This window comes from Strix aluco, chromosome 29 (assembly GCF_031877795.1).
Source record: "Strix aluco isolate bStrAlu1 chromosome 29, bStrAlu1.hap1, whole genome shotgun sequence".
NCBI classification, from domain to species: domain Eukaryota; kingdom Metazoa; phylum Chordata; class Aves; order Strigiformes; family Strigidae; genus Strix; species Strix aluco.
Window position 1 is genome coordinate 1,181,668 of NC_133959.1, and position 17,255 is coordinate 1,198,922.

General features: G+C 70.2%; 4 protein-coding genes and 1 long non-coding RNA gene across 5 annotated transcripts; 4 read left to right on the plus strand and 1 right to left on the minus strand.

The window, feature by feature from the left end:
• Positions 1-1,110: 1,110 nt before the first annotated feature.
• Positions 1,111-2,875, minus strand: GADD45B (growth arrest and DNA damage inducible beta). The gene is made up of 4 exons (XM_074808432.1): positions 2,667-2,875; positions 2,469-2,570; positions 1,975-2,188; positions 1,111-1,823 (listed from the first exon to the last, which is right to left on the minus strand). The coding sequence occupies exons 1-4, from the start codon at positions 2,702-2,704 to the stop codon at positions 1,710-1,712; spliced, it is 468 nt and encodes a 155-aa protein (XP_074664533.1). The 5' UTR covers positions 2,705-2,875; the 3' UTR covers positions 1,111-1,709.
• LOC141916192 (uncharacterized) lies at positions 1,760-17,137 on the plus strand. The gene is made up of 2 exons (XR_012621080.1): positions 1,760-1,884; positions 16,376-17,137. It is a non-coding gene; the product is annotated as an uncharacterized LOC141916192 (long non-coding RNA).
• Positions 4,218-6,243, plus strand: LOC141916425 (uncharacterized). The gene is made up of 6 exons (XM_074808877.1): positions 4,218-4,418; positions 4,579-4,779; positions 4,877-5,170; positions 5,258-5,386; positions 5,464-5,555; positions 5,943-6,243. Exons 1-6 carry the CDS (start codon positions 4,218-4,220, stop codon positions 6,241-6,243), a joined length of 1,218 nt encoding a protein of 405 aa, XP_074664978.1.
• LOC141916297 (cocaine- and amphetamine-regulated transcript protein-like) lies at positions 6,644-7,692 on the plus strand. The gene is made up of 3 exons (XM_074808646.1): positions 6,644-6,775; positions 7,343-7,426; positions 7,585-7,692. The coding sequence occupies exons 1-3, from the start codon at positions 6,644-6,646 to the stop codon at positions 7,690-7,692; spliced, it is 324 nt and encodes a 107-aa protein (XP_074664747.1).
• MAP1S (microtubule associated protein 1S) lies at positions 8,762-16,138 on the plus strand. Its single transcript, XM_074808350.1, is given in 8 exon segments — positions 8,762-8,951; positions 10,529-10,630; positions 11,338-11,420; positions 11,550-11,690; positions 12,165-15,031; positions 15,033-15,394; positions 15,525-15,742; positions 15,839-16,138. Coding segments are annotated over 8 exon segments (4,119 nt in total). The 3' UTR covers positions 15,995-16,138.
• Positions 17,138-17,255: the final 118 nt, after the last annotated feature.

The following is a 17,255-nucleotide window of genomic DNA, read 5'->3' on the forward strand; positions in this document are numbered from 1 at the left end:
CAAGGGCACGTCCCCAAGGCACCCTGGGACAGTCGCTGTGTCCCCAGGCAGGCAGGACACCGTGTCCTCCCGGCCGAGTCCCGTGTCCCTCCCAGCAGCCCGGTGCCGGCCACGGGGCTGGCGAGCTCCTGCAGGACGGGGTGTCCCCGGCCACGCGGCTCGGCCGGGGCAAAGCCAGGACCGTGACACTGTGACACCAGCGCCCGGGGATGTCACATGTGCCACGTGTGTGCGTGTGAACTGGGGCGGGGGTGCTCAGGTCGGGGCCTGAGCTGGGCCCCGGCTTGCACACACGTGTGCACACACACACACACACACACACACACACACACCCCTGTGCCCAGGCCCCCCGGAAGGGACCTGGGGACCCCCCCGCTGCCGGTGGAGGGGGACACCCCACACCCCACCATGGCGGGAGGGTGGCGGGGAGCAGCCACAGCACCCACATGTTGCTGCCTCGGTGTCCCCAGAGCCTTCGGGCTCCATCATCCCCCCCCCGTGTCCCCACAATCAGGCACCCACTTGGCTGGGGCGGGGGGGGGGGGTGGTTTCTGTGAAGAACCCAGGAGTGCGGGCACCCATCTGGGGGTGGGGGTGTCCCACGGGGGTGGGGGATTCCTGCACCGCAGCAGCGGGACAGCCTGGGGGTGGGGGGGGGGGGTTTCCTGGCCCCGGTGGGGCTCAGCCCACGGGGGGGCGTTCCCGGTTCCCACGGCCGGGGAGTGGCGGTTTCGCGGGGGGGGGGGGGGGGGGGGGGAAGAGGAACCTAAAACCCCCTGCTCAGCCCCCACCCTGGGTAACCACGGAGTGTGGGGGGGGGAAATGCTACCTCAGCTTCCCACAGCCCACACGGGGGGGTCCCAGCCGCGGGTGTTTTTCATGGACAGACTCTTTTTTTGAAGGGGGGGGGGGTTTGGTCCTTCCCCAGGCAGCGTGGGGGGTCCTGCAGGGATGGGAAATGCCCCCCCCGTGCGCAGCAGCAGAGCCGCAGGACGGGGTGGGGAGCAGGGCCGGTGCCAAGGGCGAGGGGGGGGCCCCTCCCCACCCCGAAACCCGCTGATCCCGCTCCCCGTGGGAACGGCTCCGGCCGCAGAGGAAGGCAGACAGCGCTCAGTTTAAACATTTTATTGCAAATATTTTTTTTTTTTCTCTTAAATCAGTATAAGAATAGACTCTGGACTAGATTCAGATCAGGGTCTCCAAGTGGCTTGAGTGCAAAAACTGAAACTGGTGTTGCAGGTCCATCAACGCAGACGATAATTTATCCCTCGGAAAAAAAAGCAGTTCTGCTGCAAAAAAAATCCGTCCCGCTGCAGTCCTCGCCTCCCTCGAGTCACAGATGCCAAAAAAGAAAAACCAAACCAGCCTCCGTCTCCTCCCCGCGCTCCGCAGACGCCCGTCCCGGGGCTCCTCGACACAGTCCCACGGTCCCCGTGGCCGAGCACAACTCCTGGGCACGGCTCCGGTGTGCTGCGGCCAGCGTCCCACCGGGCTACCGGCCCGGCCACCGCTCGCCTCCTTCCCACGCCCACCGGTGCGGCCGGGCTGCTCCTCTCTCCTCTCCGGTTAAAAAGAAAAATAAAATCGGTGGGTGTTTTGGGTTTGTGGTTTTTTTGAACTGGCCATTTCTCCTCCTTCTTCTTGCTGTTTTATTTTTATTTTTTTTTTTTTCCTTCTTTCAGGTAGAGCCGGGATCAGCCGGCACCGGCTCAACGCTCCTGCAGACAGACGTAGGGCACCCACTGGTTCTTGTCGCGGCTCTCGGCGCAGTAACTGGCCACCTCCGCCAACCCTTGGCTCTTCCAAGCGTCCGTGTGCGGGTTCTGGGGAGCAGAAACACGACGTTTAGCGCCGCCGTCGCCCCCGACACGTGGCCCTGAGTGTGTGTGTGTGTCCCCCCCCCCACCCCGTCCCCACCCCATCCTCGGGGCGATGCCCGACGTGAATCACGGGGTGCATCACCGCCCCGCTCACCGTGACTAAGAGGCAGTGGAGGTCGCGGGGCTCGGCGCCGGGCTCGGGCTCGCCCAGGATGGTGGCCAAGCGCTGCATGCCCGAGACGCGCAGGATGTGGATGTCGTTGTCGCAGCAGAAGGCCTGGATGAGGGTGAAGTGGATCTGGAGAGCGATGTCACCTTCGTCCTCCTCGTCGGTGGCCAGCAGGCACAGCACCACGCTGTCGGGGTCCCTGTGGGCGCGTCAGGCGTTAAGTCTCACGCCCGTGAGACGCTGTCACCCCAGGTCACCCCCCCCCCCCCCCCCCCAGCGAGGAGCTAAAGGATGGGGGACAATTCCACCCCCCCGCAGCGCTGGGGTTGCTCCAAGCAGCGCCCCCCCCCCAACCCCTTTGCAAAGAGCCACCTCTCTCAGAGTGACCACCCTCTCCTCACCACGGTGCAACCGAGGTTGCCCAAACCCCCCCCCACTCGCCTTGCACCACCCCTGCGAGCCCCCCCCGGGCTACTCACACGTTCATCAGCTTGGCGGACTCGTAGACCCCCACCGTGAGCCGGTCCTGGCGCTGCGCCGCCACCAGCACCCGCTCCACCGCCTCGCTCACCGCCTGCATCCTGCGGGAGAGGGAGGAGGGAGCCGGTGAGCAGCGGCGGCGGCGAGAACGGACCCCCCCGGCCCCCCCGGCCGAGCCCCGGGACCGCCGCACTTACTTGCTGCTGTCGCAGGGCACCAGCTCCTCCAAGGTCATGGTGCAATTGTAAATCCGGGGCGGGCGCCCAGAGGCCGCGGGTGGAAAGCGGAGTGAAAAATCAAAATCAAAAAAAAAAAAAAAAGGCAAATCCCAAGAGCGGTAAATCCCGAGCGCGGTGTCGGTGTCGCCGCGGTTCCGTCGCGATCGCTCGTCCCGTCCGGCCGCCGCCGCTGCGCGATCGCTCTGATCCGCTGCGCGCCCGGCGCCGCCTCTTATAGGCTCCCGCAGCGGGGGCGGGGCCTGACGCGATGCCCCGCCCCTCTTCGCCCATTGGCCGGTTCGGCACAAAGGGATCGGAGGGCGGCGCGGGGATTGGGCGCCGCTGGTGGGTCCCACGTGGGGGCGAGAGCGCGTGGGGGAACCCCCGCCCCGAAACTTCCCCCCCCCCCCCCAAACCGGGACCGAGAGGGAGCGGGGGCGGCACCGGGGGGTCGGGGCGGGCACCGGCGGCTGCACCGGGGGGTCCGTCCGTGCACCGGGGGGTCGGTTCTTGCACCGGGAGATGCCCCCGCGGGTCGGTCCGTGCACCAGGGGCAGCACCGGGGGCTCCGTCCGTGCACCGAGGGGTCGGTCCTTGCACCGAGGGGTCTGCCCGTGAACCGGGGGGTCGGTCTGTGCAACGGGGGCAGCACCGGGGGGTCGGTCCGTGCCCCGGGGGGTCGGTCCGTGCACCGGGAGATATCCCCGCGGGTCGGGGCGTGCACCGGGGACGGCACCGGGGGTCGGTCCGTGCACCGGCGGCTGCACCGGGGGGGCTGTCGGTGCACCGGGTGGTCGGTGCGTGCACCGGGGGTGTAAAGAGGGGGATCGGACCGTGGACCGGGGGATCGGTCCGTGCACCGGGGGGTCTGCCCGTGGACCGGGGGCTGCCCCCGGGGGTCCGTCCGTGCACGGGGGGTCTGTCCGTGGACCGGGGGTCGGTCCGTGCACCGGCGGCTGCACCGGGGATCGATTTGTGCCCTGGGGTGTCGGTCTGTGTCCCAGGGGGTCGGTGCGTGCACCGGGGCTGTAAAGAGGGCGATCGGTCCGTGGACCGGGGGCAACACCGTGGGGTCGGTCCGTGCACCGGGGGATCGGTCCTTGCACCGGGGGGTCTGCCCGTGCACCGGGGGCTGCACCGGGGCGGGGGGTGGCGGGCGGGGCAATTCGTGCACCGGGGCGCGGGGGCTCGGTCCGTGCACCGGGACTTGTAACCGGGTCGGTGCTCTCAGAGCCGGGGGACGCGGGGACACGCGCTGGGGCCGCCCCGCACCGGGGCTGCGGCGGGCGGCGGCTGCCACCTGCCGGGGACGCCCGCGCACCCCCACCCTTGCGCCCGCCCCCGCCGCGCCCCTCCCCCGCGTGTGTCCACGTTGTGTCCCCCGCTGGCACCGTGTCCGTGTCCCCCCCCCCCGCCCCGCGTCCCCGTTGCACCGGTACCGCGCTCCCCCCGCCCCGCCCCCTCTCGCCAGCAGGGGGCGCTCTGACACACACACCCCCCCCCGCTGCCCCGCGCGCTGCCCGCTGGGAAATGGAGTCCGGGGAGGGCGGGGACTACGTTACCCAGAAGGCCCCGCGCTGGCGGGTGGGCGGGGGCCCGGCGGTGGGCGGGGCGTGGGACCACGTGCGGGGGCGGGGCCGGGCCATGGCCGAGAGCGCCCCGGGGCCGCGGGTGGGCACCGGGACCGGGACCGGGGCTGGGGGCGACCGGAGCGGGGCCGAGCTAGCCCAGGTGGTGGGAACGCGACCGGCGGCGGGAGGGAGGGAGGGGGCCGGGGGGGGGGGGGGAGTCGGGTCTCCACGCCCCGGCCCAGCCGGTGTCAGGGCCGGTCCCGGGACGCTCCGCGGGTGTCCGTGTCCCCGCCCCGTGACGCCGCTTTTGCTGCCCGCAGGGTCCCGACCCCCGGGCGGGGGGGGGCCCGTCCTCGGGGAAAACGGCGATCCCGGGGGCTACCGCGCTCCGCTCCCCCCGCACCTCCCTCCCCCGGGACGCACCGGGAGAGGGGTCGGACGGTGACTCCGAGACCCCCACTTCGAGCGTGACCCCCAGCGAGGAGGAAGAGGAGGAGGAGGAAAAAGAAAGCGGCCACCAGGTGAGCAAGCAATGTCCCCCCCTCCCCAAAGCCCCGTGGGATTTGCGGTCCCCCCGGGACCCCCCCGGCTGCCCCCCCCCGCCCCGTCTCCCCGCAGTGGCGGGTGGGGGACGCCTGCAGCGCGGCCTGGTCGGGGGACGGGCGGCGGTACCCGGCGCGGCTGCGGGCGCTGGACCCCGCCGCCGGCACCTGCGTGGTGGAGTTCGACGGCTACGGCAACACCGAGGAGCGGGCGCTGGGCGACCTCCTGCCCCCCCACCCCGGGACCTGCGGCGGGAGCGACCCCCCGGCGGGGGAAACTCCCCCTTCATCGTGGGAGCTGCCTCCCGGTGCGAGGAGGAGGAGGAGGAGGAAGGGCGAGCAGGCGTCCGGCTCCCCCCGGCCCCCTGAGGTGAGTGTGTGCCATCCCCCCAGGTTTGGGGCACCCTGAGCCCCCCCGCCCGGTCTGTCCCTAAGGGGCTGTGGGTGCTGCTGGCAGGTGATGCCTCCGCCGTGGCCCCCAGCCCCACCCCACGCCCTGTGGGAGGAAGAGGAGGAGGAGGAGGACGCCTTGGCCATGATGCTGATGGCCTGGTACATGAGCGGGTACCACACCGGCTTCTATGTGGTACGGCGAGGGTTGAATGGGAAGGGGGGGGAAGGAGGGGGTCCCTCCCGGTGACCCCCCACTGCTCTGTGCCCCAGGGCCTCCAGAAGGGCCAGGCAGAAGCCGCCGAGCCCCCCCCCCAGGACGGGCCGCCGGCAGAAGCAGCCCCCGCGCAGCTAGGAGGGGGCAGGTGGGTTTGGGGACACTCTGGGGCTGGGACCCCCCTCCCTGTGGTCCCTGGTGGGGCCCCACTCTGCTGGGGGGGGGAGCGGGGGAACCCCACAGGGATGCTGTGGGGCTGGGGGACCCCTAGGGGTGTGGGGGGGGTGCCTGAGAGGGTTGGGGGACACAAAGGGACCCCCACAGGGATGGTGTGGGACTGGGGGACCCCCCAGGGATATGGGGGGGGACCTGGAAGGGCTGTGGGATGCAAAGGGACCCCACAGGGATGGTGTGGGGCGGGGGGACCCCATGGGGACACAAGGGGACTTGGTGTGGCTGTGGGACACAGGGTGGGGGGCTGGGGTACCCCGTCAGCCCTTTCCCGCTGCTCACCCGTGTTCGCTCCCCCCCCCAGCTGGATCCAGCCCCCCCTGTGCTCTGCTCCCACTCTCCCCTCACTTGCAGAGGGGGGTGTTTTCCCCCCCGGGGGATCCTGGCTGCAGGGATGGGGGGAGCAGCCTTCCTCCACCCCGGCCGGCTCTGCATCAGAGCCCTGCTCCGGGGAGAGGGGGCTGCAGCACCCCCTCTGTGTGCGTGTCCCCCCCCCATTTGTCCCCTCCTTTGGAATAAAGCTGTTTGTGAGACCCGTGTGCCAGCCTGTCTGCGCCGTCCCCGGAGGGGGGGCCCTGGGCTCTGCCAGCACCGCGCCAGGATGAGCCACCGCAGCCGTGTTTGCTCAGGGAATTGGCAGTGGCCTCTGCCTCGCTGCGGGGGGGGGGGCTCAGCCCCAGGGAGGGGGGGCTCAGCACCCGCCAGCTCTTGGGCCGCTCCGGCTGGACGTGGCGCTGACGTCGACGCCGCGGGCACGGGGCACGTGTGTCCCAGGGGATGCATCTCCCGGGGACGTACGTGTGTGTGTCCCCCCCACCCTGCGCCTTGTCCGGCTTGAGGACAGCGTCAAGGTTTGGGGGGGACACACGTGCGCCCGCTCCCCATCTGCGTCAGCAGGTGTTTGCCCACGCCGGGTGGCTGCAGGGGGGTGGCGGGGGGGGGGGGGGTATAAAGCTGAGCCGGGAGCATCCGTGAGCATCCAGGGACGCGTCCGGCAGCGGGAGCATGGGGAGCGCTTGGCTCTGCCTGCTCTGCCTGGCCGCCTCCGGCCTCATCCTGCCGGGCACCGCGGAGCCGGTGCTGGGGCTCCGGCCGGCCGAGAGCCTGCCCGGGCAGAGCCGGGAGGAGACGGAGCTGGTAAGGGGCTGGGGGAGCGGTGTCTGCAGGGACGGGGACCCCCACAGCCCCCACATTGCTCTGGGACACCTCGGGGTGCTCCTGCTGCTGTCACCCCACTTTGGGGGTTGGTTCTGGCTGTGCCAGGGTGTCCCCAGGGCATTGGGGAGGGGGTGAACTGAGAGTTCACCCGTCGCTGCTCTCGGGGGGTTCCTCGCAGCGGCTCCCCCAGGGACATCCCGCAGCACGAGGGATTTTGCATCTTTTTCCTGCTTTTTCCCCTCCCGACGGGCGGTGAGGGGAGATGCTGTGCTGGGCGATGGGTGCTGGGGAGGGGACACGGGGTGTCACCTGGCGGGGGTGGGATGCACCCAGACATTCAAAGCCCCCTCATCCCCCTCCGGCAGGGACCGACCCAGAGCCAGGCCCAGCGGGTGTGGAGCGGCAGTTACACCCCAGGGTGCAACCTGTGGGGATGGGTGCTGCTTGGGGGTGGTGCAGGATCCAGCACCCACATCCCGGCGGACTCGGGGTGACGTGGATCAGAGTCCTGGGGGGTTTGGGGTGACACGGTGCTGTCTGCGGCAGGTCGAGGCGCTGCAGGAGGTGCTGGAGAAGTTGGGGAGTCCGGAGCCGCCGGCGGTGGAGAAGAGGCTGAGCTGGGTGCCCACGGTACGGCCGCGCTGGGGGGTGGTGGGTGCTCAGCCCCGGGTGCTCGGGCTGGCGCCGGAGCTGGACCCTTTGGGTGCTGGTTACAGGGGTCCAGCCGCAGTACGGGGGGGCCGGGCTGGCCGGGAGCCCCGGGGCTGAGGGGTGCTGCTGTCCCGCAGTGCGAGCCCGGGGAGCCGTGCGCGGTGCGGAGGGGGGCCCGGATCGGGAAGCTCTGCAGCTGCCCCCGCGCCACCGCCTGCAACTTGTTCAGCCTCAAGTGCTCCTGAGGGACCGGGGACACCGGGGACGGACACCGGGACGCTGCCACCCGCCAGGATGCTGCTGGCCCAGGCCGTGCCCGGTGCAGCGGAGGGGGAGCCGCGGACCCCCAGCCCCCTCCCCGCGCTGGGATGTGCCTCCACAGCACCTTTGGGTGCCGCGGTCCGTGGGGCTGTGGGTGTCCAGGGCCACATTAAAGGATTTGGATTCCCATCTGCTGCCTCCTCTCTGGGGGATTCCGGGGCGCCAGCACCCCAATGCCGCTGGGTGGGGGGCAGGGGGGGTCCCGTCCTGCTGGGGTGTCTGTGGGGCACCTGGGGCTGGGGGGGGCGAGTGGGAGGGGGGACGCTGCCGGGGCGGGCTGGGGGCCAGGGAATGGGCCTGGGGGGCTCCTGTGGCCACTGCGCTGGTTATCGCTGCCGGGCTGGAGGCTGGTGGGTGGAGGAGCAGTTTGGGGGGAGAGGCCTCGGCTGGGGCCCCATCCTGCCCCAAGGCCCGGCACTGCACCGCACTGCACCGCCCCCGCGCCCCACAGCCCCGTCACCACCCAGCGCTGTGCAGCCTCGCCTCTGCGCTGTGCACCCCGGCACTGCGCCCCACTGCTTCACACTGCGCCCCACTGCTTCACATTGCACCCCACTGCATCGCACTGCGCCCCACTGCTTCACACTGCGCCCCACTGCTTCACACTGCCCCCACCGCATCGCACTGCGCCCCACTGCATCACGCTGCACCGGACACCCCCAGCGCTGCGCCGCACTGCACAGCCCCATCCCTACGCTGCCTCCCGTCTCTGCAACGCCCACCCCCAGTTCCGCGCTGGCTTGCGCAGCCCTTGCACTGCACGCACCGCACTGCACCGCACTGCACTGCGCGGGCGGCCGGACCCCACCCACAGCGGCCCCACCCCGCCATTGCCCCTTTAAGACCTCCCCGCCCGCCGCCGCTCCCCCCTTCCCTCCCGTTCCCCGCTGAGCTCTCTCATTGGCCGCCGGTGACATCAGTGGGCGGGGTTTGGCGCCGCTGACGCACCGGGGGGCGTGGCCGGCGCGGCGCGGCGGGCGGGGGGCGCCGAAGATGGCGGCGGCGGCGGCGGCGCGGGCCGCGGGGGCTGCGGAGGGCGCGGGCCGGGCGGCGGCGGCGGCGGTTCCGGTTCCTCCTCCCGGCCCCGCCGCGGGGCCGCGCCGCTACTCGCTGCTCGCCATCGTGGGCGGCGGTTGCCACCGGCCCGGCCTGCTGGCCGCCGTGCTGCAGCAGCTGGAGCGAGGTGAGCCCGGGGCGGCGGCGGCGGCCGCAGTGGTCCCGGTGCTGCCCCGGGGCGGGCCCGTGGGCTTGGCCCTCCCCTGCGAATGATGCTCCGGGCTCGGGCCTTCTCCCGACCTGCGCCCCCCCCGGATCCGGCCCCCACCTCGCCCCCCCCCTCCCACCCCGGGGTCTGACACCCCCCCCAGCCCGGTCCCCCGGGGTCTGACCCCCCCGCCCCTGGCCCTCCCGGTCTGACCCCTCCGACCTCAGGGCTCCAGGGTCTGGGCCCCCAAGATCCGCCCCAGACCCCGAACATCCGCCCTTTCTCCTGCCCCAGAGCCCCCAGGATCTGCCCCCCAGAGCCCCCAGCATCTGCCCCCTCTCCTGCCCCATAACCCCCAGCATCTGCCCCCCAGAGCCCCCAGCATCTGCCCCCTCTCCTGCCCCCCATAACCCCCAGCATCTGCCCCCCATAACCCCCAGCATCTGCCCCCTCTCCTGCCCCAGACCCTCAGGATCTGCCCCCCCCCAAGTGCTGTTCCCCCCTCCTGCCCCTGTCCCCCAGGATCTGCCCCCTCTGCCCCTGGGGTCCGTCCCCAGGCTCAGGGGCTGCGGGTGGCCCCCTGCGACCTGTCCCCTCCCCTTGTCACCACCTGGGTCCTTGCCCCGTGCTGCTGCGGGGGCCAGATGCTGGGCTGGGGAGGCTGCGCTGTGGGGACCCCCTTTAGCCCCCCACTCCCATCTCCCCCTCCCGGCTGTCCCGGAGCTGGGGGGGTCTCAGTCTGCAGCATCGGAGCACCCCCACGCTGGACCACGTTCCCCAAATCATGGGGGGGACACGTTGTTGTCCCCCCCTTCGTGGGACCCAGCACCCTGCAAGGGCAGGACCGAACCCTGCTGGCCTCAAACAGTGAAACCCCCCAAAAACGGCCCCAGGCCTCGCCCGGCGCCTTGTGCAAAATTTGTGCAAAATTTGTGCAACCCTTTCACCGAGGCCCCGTCTTACGCCATCGCCCGCCGCTTTGCTGGGCCGTTAACGGGGAGCGGTTGCGGCCATGCTGGTCGGCCGCCACGATGGGGGGCTGGCAGCCCCCCACAAATCCCCCTGGGGGGTCCTGAAGGGGTTGTGGGTGTTTTGGGGCTGCACCTTGCGGTTTCCAACCCCGCTCTGGAAGCCGGGAGCACCCTCACCGGTGCGGGCAGGAGCCCCGCGCGCCCCGAATCCTCTGGCACCGTTAATTCCTTTAATTGCCGCCTTTGAAGAGGTGCCGGCAAGGTGCGCCCGGTGCCGCGGGGGCCGGGTTTTGGGTTGGCGGAGCTGGTGCCGCCGTGAGTCACCGCGCAAGGTGCTCACCCGCCGGGCAGCCGGACGGTGCGTCGGCCTCGTGCTGGGCTCTGGCTGGACTTGGGGACCCACTGGGGTCACCCCAAGGCTGGCACGGCTGCGTCTCGAGGGGGAGGTGGGAGAGGGGACAGTCCCCACGGTGCTGCTTGTCCCATAAACCACTGCCGTGTGGGTGCTGTGGAGCGGGGACGAGGTGCTGGTGGGTGCCAACGGGGCTGAGCTCCCCCCTCTGTTTGTGTCCCCCCCCCAAAAAGGAATCCGCTCTTGGGACATCGATCTCTCCTCCTGCAACCTGGACGAGCAGCTGAAGCTCTTTGTGTCCCGTCACTCGGCCACTTTCTCCAGCATCGTGAAAGGTAAAAGAGGGGGCACCCCCCCTCCCTGGGGTGGTGTGTAATTCGTGGGGTGTTGGAAACCGCCCCCCCCGTCTCTGCAACAGGCTTTGCTTTGTGCTCCCCCCCCCACCCCCCACCACGGCCGAGCCCCGTGATCCCCCACGCGAGAAACCGCTTCCTTCACCCACCCCGGGGCGGGATGCGATTTCCCGTGGGGAGGGGGGAAAGGAGAAGATGGAGCCGGGGATGCCGGGGCTGCTGCGGTGCCTCTTCCCCACCGCGTCCCCTTGTCACGCCGCGGGGTCACCCCCTGGCACTGGGGGGGGGCTGTGGGAGGCGGTCGGGTCTGCAGTGGGTGCCCTGTGTGGGTTCCTGCCTGCCTAGAAAAGGGGGTGCAGCCCCAAGACCCATCCTGGGAGCACCCAGGGCTTGCTGCGGTGCTCAGGGGGGGCAGAATGGGCTCCCTCAGCCTGACCCCCCCGGCTTCTTTCCTCCCCTCCCTGTGGCAGGAAGGACGCGGAAACGTGTCCTTCGGCTCAGCGGATCCGCTGGCCCCGCGGTGACCGGGAGCGGGACGGTGGCTGTTCCTTTTCCGTGGGGGAAGTGGGCAGGCGCTGGCCCTGCCGCTGTGTGTGTCCCCCCCCAGTCCCATCCCCACGGGACAAGCCCACAGCGGGGTGCAGCCCCGTGGTTTTGGGGAGGGGGGTGTCAGCGCTGGCTCCCTGCAGGTCAGCGGACCCTCCACCACCGAGGAGATGTGCTGGAGACCCTGGTGCTGCTCAACCCTTCCGACAAATCCCTGTGTGACGAGGTGAGCTGGGGGGGGGCGCACCAGGGGGACGCAGCCGGGGTCCCTTCAGAGCTGCTGGCAGGGGAGGGCCACCACCCCGAGCCCGGTGGCATCCTCATGTCCCCCCTGTCCTCGTGTCCCCTCCGTCAGCTGCGAAACCTCATCACGGACGTGTCGCAGCACAAGCTGCTGGTGTTTGCGGGGCCCTGCGTGGAGGAGACGGGGGAGCTGATGCTGCAGACGGGCTGTTTCTCCCTGCGGGACTTCATCCAGATCTTCACGGATAAGGAGGTGCGGTGCCAGGGAACCCCCCCTGGGAAGGAGCTGCCGGCTCCCAGGCCCGGCTGTCGGTGTGCAGAGGTTGGGAGGGGTGGGGGGGGGGGGTGGGGGCTGCTGCCGGAGCGACTGTCTGCTCACGTTCTCCGGCGCCTCGGCGGGGAGCGGCGGTGCGAGGGGGGGCCTGGCCCAGCCGTCTGCTCCGCAGGCAGCCGCGCCGGCACGTCCTTCCCGCCGCAGGGCTGGGGAGGGGAGGGGAGGGGGGGCCATCGGCCGCATCCTGGCCCTGAGCCGCAGCTGGCGGTGAATGGGGGAGCAGCTCCCCCTCCCCGGGCACGGTGCTGGGGATGGGGAGTGGGCTGGGCTGCGGGAGCTCCCCCCTGTGCTTGCTGAGGGAGGGGGGGGCTGTGGTAGGGCACAACCTTGAGCTGCCTCATCTCTGGGTGCCCCGTCGCGCCTGAGGCTCTGGCTGTCCCCGTCCCCTCGCAGGTCGGGGAGATCCTGAGCTCCGCGGACCCCTCGGCCAAGGCCAGGCTGACCATCAGCTGCCCCGACTTCGGGGAGTGGAAGGACTCGGGCTTGGACCATCACAACCTCCAGGACTTCATCGAGCTGCGCTACAACCCGGGCTGCATCCTGCCGGAGATGGAGGGGCTGGAGGAGTTCATGGAGTACCTCTCGGAGTCGCTGGAGCCCCAGTCCCCCTTTGACCTCCTGGAGCCCCCCACCATGGTCGGCTTCCTCAAGCTCTCCAAGCCCTGCTGCTATATCTTCCCGGGCGGGAGAGGGGACTCGGCTTTTTTTGCCGTCAACGGCTTCAACGTGTTGGTCAACGGAGGCTCCAACCCCAAATCGTCCTTTTGGAAGCTGGTCCGGCACCTGGACCGCATCGACTCCATCCTGGTGACGCACGTGGGCACCGACAGCCTGCCCGGAGTCAACAGCCTGCTGCAGCGGAAGCTGGCCGAGCTGGAGGAGGATCCGTCCCAGGGCTCGCAGGGCAACGGGGACTGGGCCAAGAACCTCATCTCCCCGGAGCTGGGCGTCGTCTTCCTCAACGCCTCTGAGAAGCTGAAGGACATCGAGGGTAACTCCCGGGTGCTGAAGAGCTGCGATGAGGCTGCCCTGACCCTGCACTACCTGGAGAAGCTGGGAATCCGTCCCAACCCGCTGGCCCGCGACAGCGGACCCCGCGCAGAACCCACCGTCCTCTTCCAGAAGATGGGAGTGGGCCGGTTGGACATGTACGTCCTGAACCCCGTGAAAGGCACCAAGGAGCTGGAGTTTCTCCTGCAGCAATGGTCGGGCAACAGTTACCCCAAGGAGCAGGACTTGCCCCTGCAGTGCCTGACCTCCGTCTGCGCCCTGCTCGTCTGGCACCCCGTCAGCCCCTCCGAGAAGATCATCCGCGTCCTCTTCCCCGGCTGCACCCCCCAGGGCCGCATCCTGGAGGGGCTGGAGAAGGTGAAGCACCTGGAGTTCCTCAAGCATCCCGTGGTCACCAAGAATGATCTGAAAGGGCCGTCGGCGTCCCAGCCTGAGAAGCTGCTCAAGCAGAGGAGGGCGGAGAGCAAGGAGAGCCTGAAGTCGGCTTCCAAGCTCAGCTTGGTGGACGCCGGGACACCGGCGCCGAAGGAGAAGGCTCCAGCGAAGGTGGAGAGGAAGGAGGTGAAGGCAGGGACCAAGGAGAAGCCCAAATCCCTGGGGGAGACGGCCAGAGCGGGGTCGGAAGAGGAGAAAGCCAAGGACGCCCGAGCCAAGCTGGACTCTTCGATGGAGAAGCTGAAGGTGGATGCGAAGCCGAAGTTGAGCAAGGAGAAAGCGGTGCCCAAGAAGGAGCCTGTTCCCCGGAAGGAGGAGAAGAAGCCGCTGAAGAAGGATGAGGGGGCTGAGGCGAAGGGGGAGGCCAAGAAGGAGGTGAAGGTGGTGAAGAAGGAGGTGAAGGCTGAGACGCTGCGGAAGGACGCAAAGGAGAGCAAGGCAGAGGCCAAGGCTCCTGCCAAGACCCCGGCGCGGAAAACCCCCGTCCCGGAGACCCGCAAACCCCTGGGCAAGGCCGGCAGCATCAAGAAACCCCCCCTGAAGAAGGAGCCGGAGAAGCCCAAGGCCAAGGCCCCCCGGGAGGCAGGTGGCAGGAGGGAGCTGGGGACGTCGGATGGCTCCAAGTCCTCCTCCCCCGAGGACATGCTGCCGGAGGCCGAGCGGGGCCGGGGGGCCGCCTCGCTGGGGGCTGGCGGGAGGAGGAGGAAGGAGGAATCGACGGATGAAGGCATCACCACGGCCGAGAGCGAGCTGGAGCCCTCGCCACTGGAGAACGGGGGGGCCGGGGGGCCGGCGGGTCCGGGGGACTCATCCTGCCTGGAGAACGGCCTGGAGGAGCCCGACAGCCCCCAGCGTTTCCGCTACCTGGAGAGCAGCCCCTTGCGAGCCGTCTGCCCCCCCTCGCCCCTGGCCAAGACCCCCAAGAGCGACCGCAGCGTCAACTTCGACCTGACCCCCACCGGCATGCTCAACCACGGCCCCGAGGGCGGCGAGGACGCCTGCGGCAGCTCCGAGGAAAAAACCCTGGAGATGATGTCTCCGGCCAGCTCGGGGCCGGCCAGCGCTGGCCACACGCCCTTCCACCAGTCGCCGGTGGACGATGGCACCGAGGAACCGGGCAGCGGCAACAACCGGCAGCCAAACCCGTGGCCACCGGCCGGGGGCAAGGCCTCGCAGGACGGCTGCTCGCAGGAGAAGCAGGCGGGCTGCCTCTCCCTCAGCCCCTTCAAGGACGACGTCCCCGACGTGTCCCCCACCGTCACCACCCCCTCGCTGCCGGCCGAGGTGGGCTCCCCGCACTCCACCGAGGTGGACGAGTCGCTCTCGGTCTCCTTCGAGCAGGTGCTGCCACCCGTCAGCGAGTCCCCGCCGGAGGAGGGCAGACGGTCCCGGGGAACCGGGGGGACACCGGAACCGGAGGCCACCAAAGGCGGGTTGTCGCTGCCACTGCGGCCGTGCCACCACCCGCCGCGGGCTGAGGGCGACGCAATGCCGCGGCCCGGCCGCCGTTCCGACTCGCCCCACGACGTCGATCTCTGTTTGGTGTCACCCTGCGAGTTCGAGCATCCCAAATCGGAACGGTCGCCCTCGGCCGCCGCCAGCCCCCGCGAGCTGTCGGACAGTGACCCGTCGCAGGAGCTGGTGCAGTGCCGGGGCCGGGCGGGCGAGACGCCCCCCACCTCCGTCAGCGAGTCGCTGCCCACCCTCTCCGACTCCGACGTCCCTCCGGCCACCGAGGACTGTCCCTCCATCCTGGCCGACGGGCTGGAGTCGGACGAGGACTCGGAGCAGCCCCCCCGTGGCATGGCCAGGGCCCCGCGACCCGCTGCCGGCCCCCATCAAGGACCCCTGTCCCCTCCCCGCCCAGCCCGGTATCTGCATGGTGGACCCCGAGGCGCTGCCGGCCGAGCCCCCCCGCGCCGGCAAGAAGGAGCCCCCCGGCAAGGTGAAGAGGACCCCGTCCCGCGTGGGCTCGGCGCCCGCCACCCCCAAGGCTGAGCCCCCCCGGCACCCTACCTTGAACCCCAAGGCCAGGGGCCCCGCCAGCTCAGCTCGTGACACCGGGGACAAGGCCAAGCTGCCCCCCGGGGACAAGAAGGGCCCTTCCAGCGGGGACACCCGCACCCCGGGGCCCCCCCGCAGCGCTGGAGCCCGGGCTGGGAGGGCATCGCCGGCAGGTACGGGGGTGGGGGGGGGGTGCTGGGGGGGGGGCTCCCGGCTCTGGAGCAGCTCAGGGGTGCAGTGGGGTTTGGCGGGGGGGGGCGGTTTGAGGGGCTTCTACTCAGCGCCGTACCCCCATCCCGCCAGGCACACGTGCTGCAGCCCCCCCGGGCCCCCCAGTTTACGTGGACCTGGCGTATCTCCCCGGCTCCTGGAGCGCCCGGACGGTGGACGAGGAATTTTTCCGGCGCATCCGTTCCCTTTGCTACGTGGTCAGCGGCGACGACCACCTGAAGGAGGGGGTCCTGCGCTCCCTCCTCGACGCTCTGCTCGCCGGCAAGCACCAGTGGGGCACCGACGTCCAGGTGAGCCCCCCAGCACCGCCCCCCCCCCCCCCCGCGGCAGGATCGGTCCCCTCGCGGTGCTGGGGGGGTGACGCGCTGCCGTGGGTGTCTCCGCAGGTGACTTTGATCCCCACTTTTGACTCGCTGGTGATGCACGAGTGGTACCAGGAGACCCACGACCGGCAGCAGGAGCTGGGGATCACGGTGCTGGGCAGCAACAGCACCGTGGCCATGCAGGATGAGACCTTCCCTGCGTGCAAGGTGGAGTTCTGAGAGCTGGGGGGGGTGAGCCCCACAGCGTGGGCTTCATCCCCATCCTCCTCCTCCCTCTGCACCCCCCCCCCCCTCCCTCCCTCCGCACCCAGTGGCTGCGCCAGCCCCCGCTGAGGCTCGGAGGGGAGGGAGCGGGGGGGGGGGGGAAAATGAGGTTGTGTGTGTGTCCCCCCACCACCACCACGACCCTCCCAGGCCTGGCAGGGGCTCCCTGGGGACCCGCAGCACCCACACGCCGCACCCACACCCACCACGCGGTTCCCGCATGCCCACGCCGGAGCCGGACACTCCTCGCTCTGCACCCACTGTCGGCCGGGGGAGGGGGGTCAGGGACCAGCTGGGGACAGGGTGACTCTGTCTCTTGGTGGCGGGGGGGGACAGGACTCCGTGTGTGTGTGTGTGTGTCCCCCCCTCCAGCACCGAGCCGGGAGCGAGCCCCAACCGCGCTCGATTTAACAGGGTAAATTTTGTTGTTTGCTGTTCCTACCCCCTCCCTGGACAAGCCACTACTGCCACCCCCCCCACGGTACCCCCAGCCCTCAGGGTGGGGGGGGGGGCGGTCCCCTTCTTGGGGGGCACTGGGGGTTCCTGTCCCCGTGGGGCAGCGCTGGGGCTCGTGCCCAGGCTCGGGGGGCTGCTCCTCCGGCACTACAGCCACGGGCTTTGTCCCTGGCACTGTTATTGTCGTGTGTGTCCCCCCCCCCCGGCCTCCCCGGGCACAGCCAGACCCCGTGGCCACCAAGAGCGGTTGTGTGTGTGTGTGTGTGTGTGTGTGTGAGTGTGAGAGTGTGTGTGTGTGTCCCGCCATCACGTGCAGCAGCTCCGGGGGGGGCTTTTCTCTCCGCCGGGCTGAGACCTGGCAGCTCGCTGCACGGGTGGCTCTTCCCTCCCTGGCAGCAGTTGCTGGAAGGTTGTGAAGAAACCAAATGTCTCGTGCAATTTTTAAGGGGTTTTGTGAGCAGAGAGCGGAGGGGGGGGCCGGGCTGGGAGGCGGGGGGGGGGGGGGGGGGGGGGCAGGATTTAGCCCCCCACCCCCTTTCCCGCCTGGGGCAAACACTAACCTGTTTTGTAGGAGGCTCCTCGCTGGCTCTTTTTGTAATGACTTTTTAAGAAAAAAGGAGAAAAAAAAAAAAGAAAACAAAACACAAGCGAAAACTGAACAAACCAAACGTATTTTGGCGGAGGTTATTTATCTGTGGCCCCCCCGGCCCCCCCCCAGGCACCGGCTGGTGACCGTGGGGGCTTTTACCTTGGATTGTAT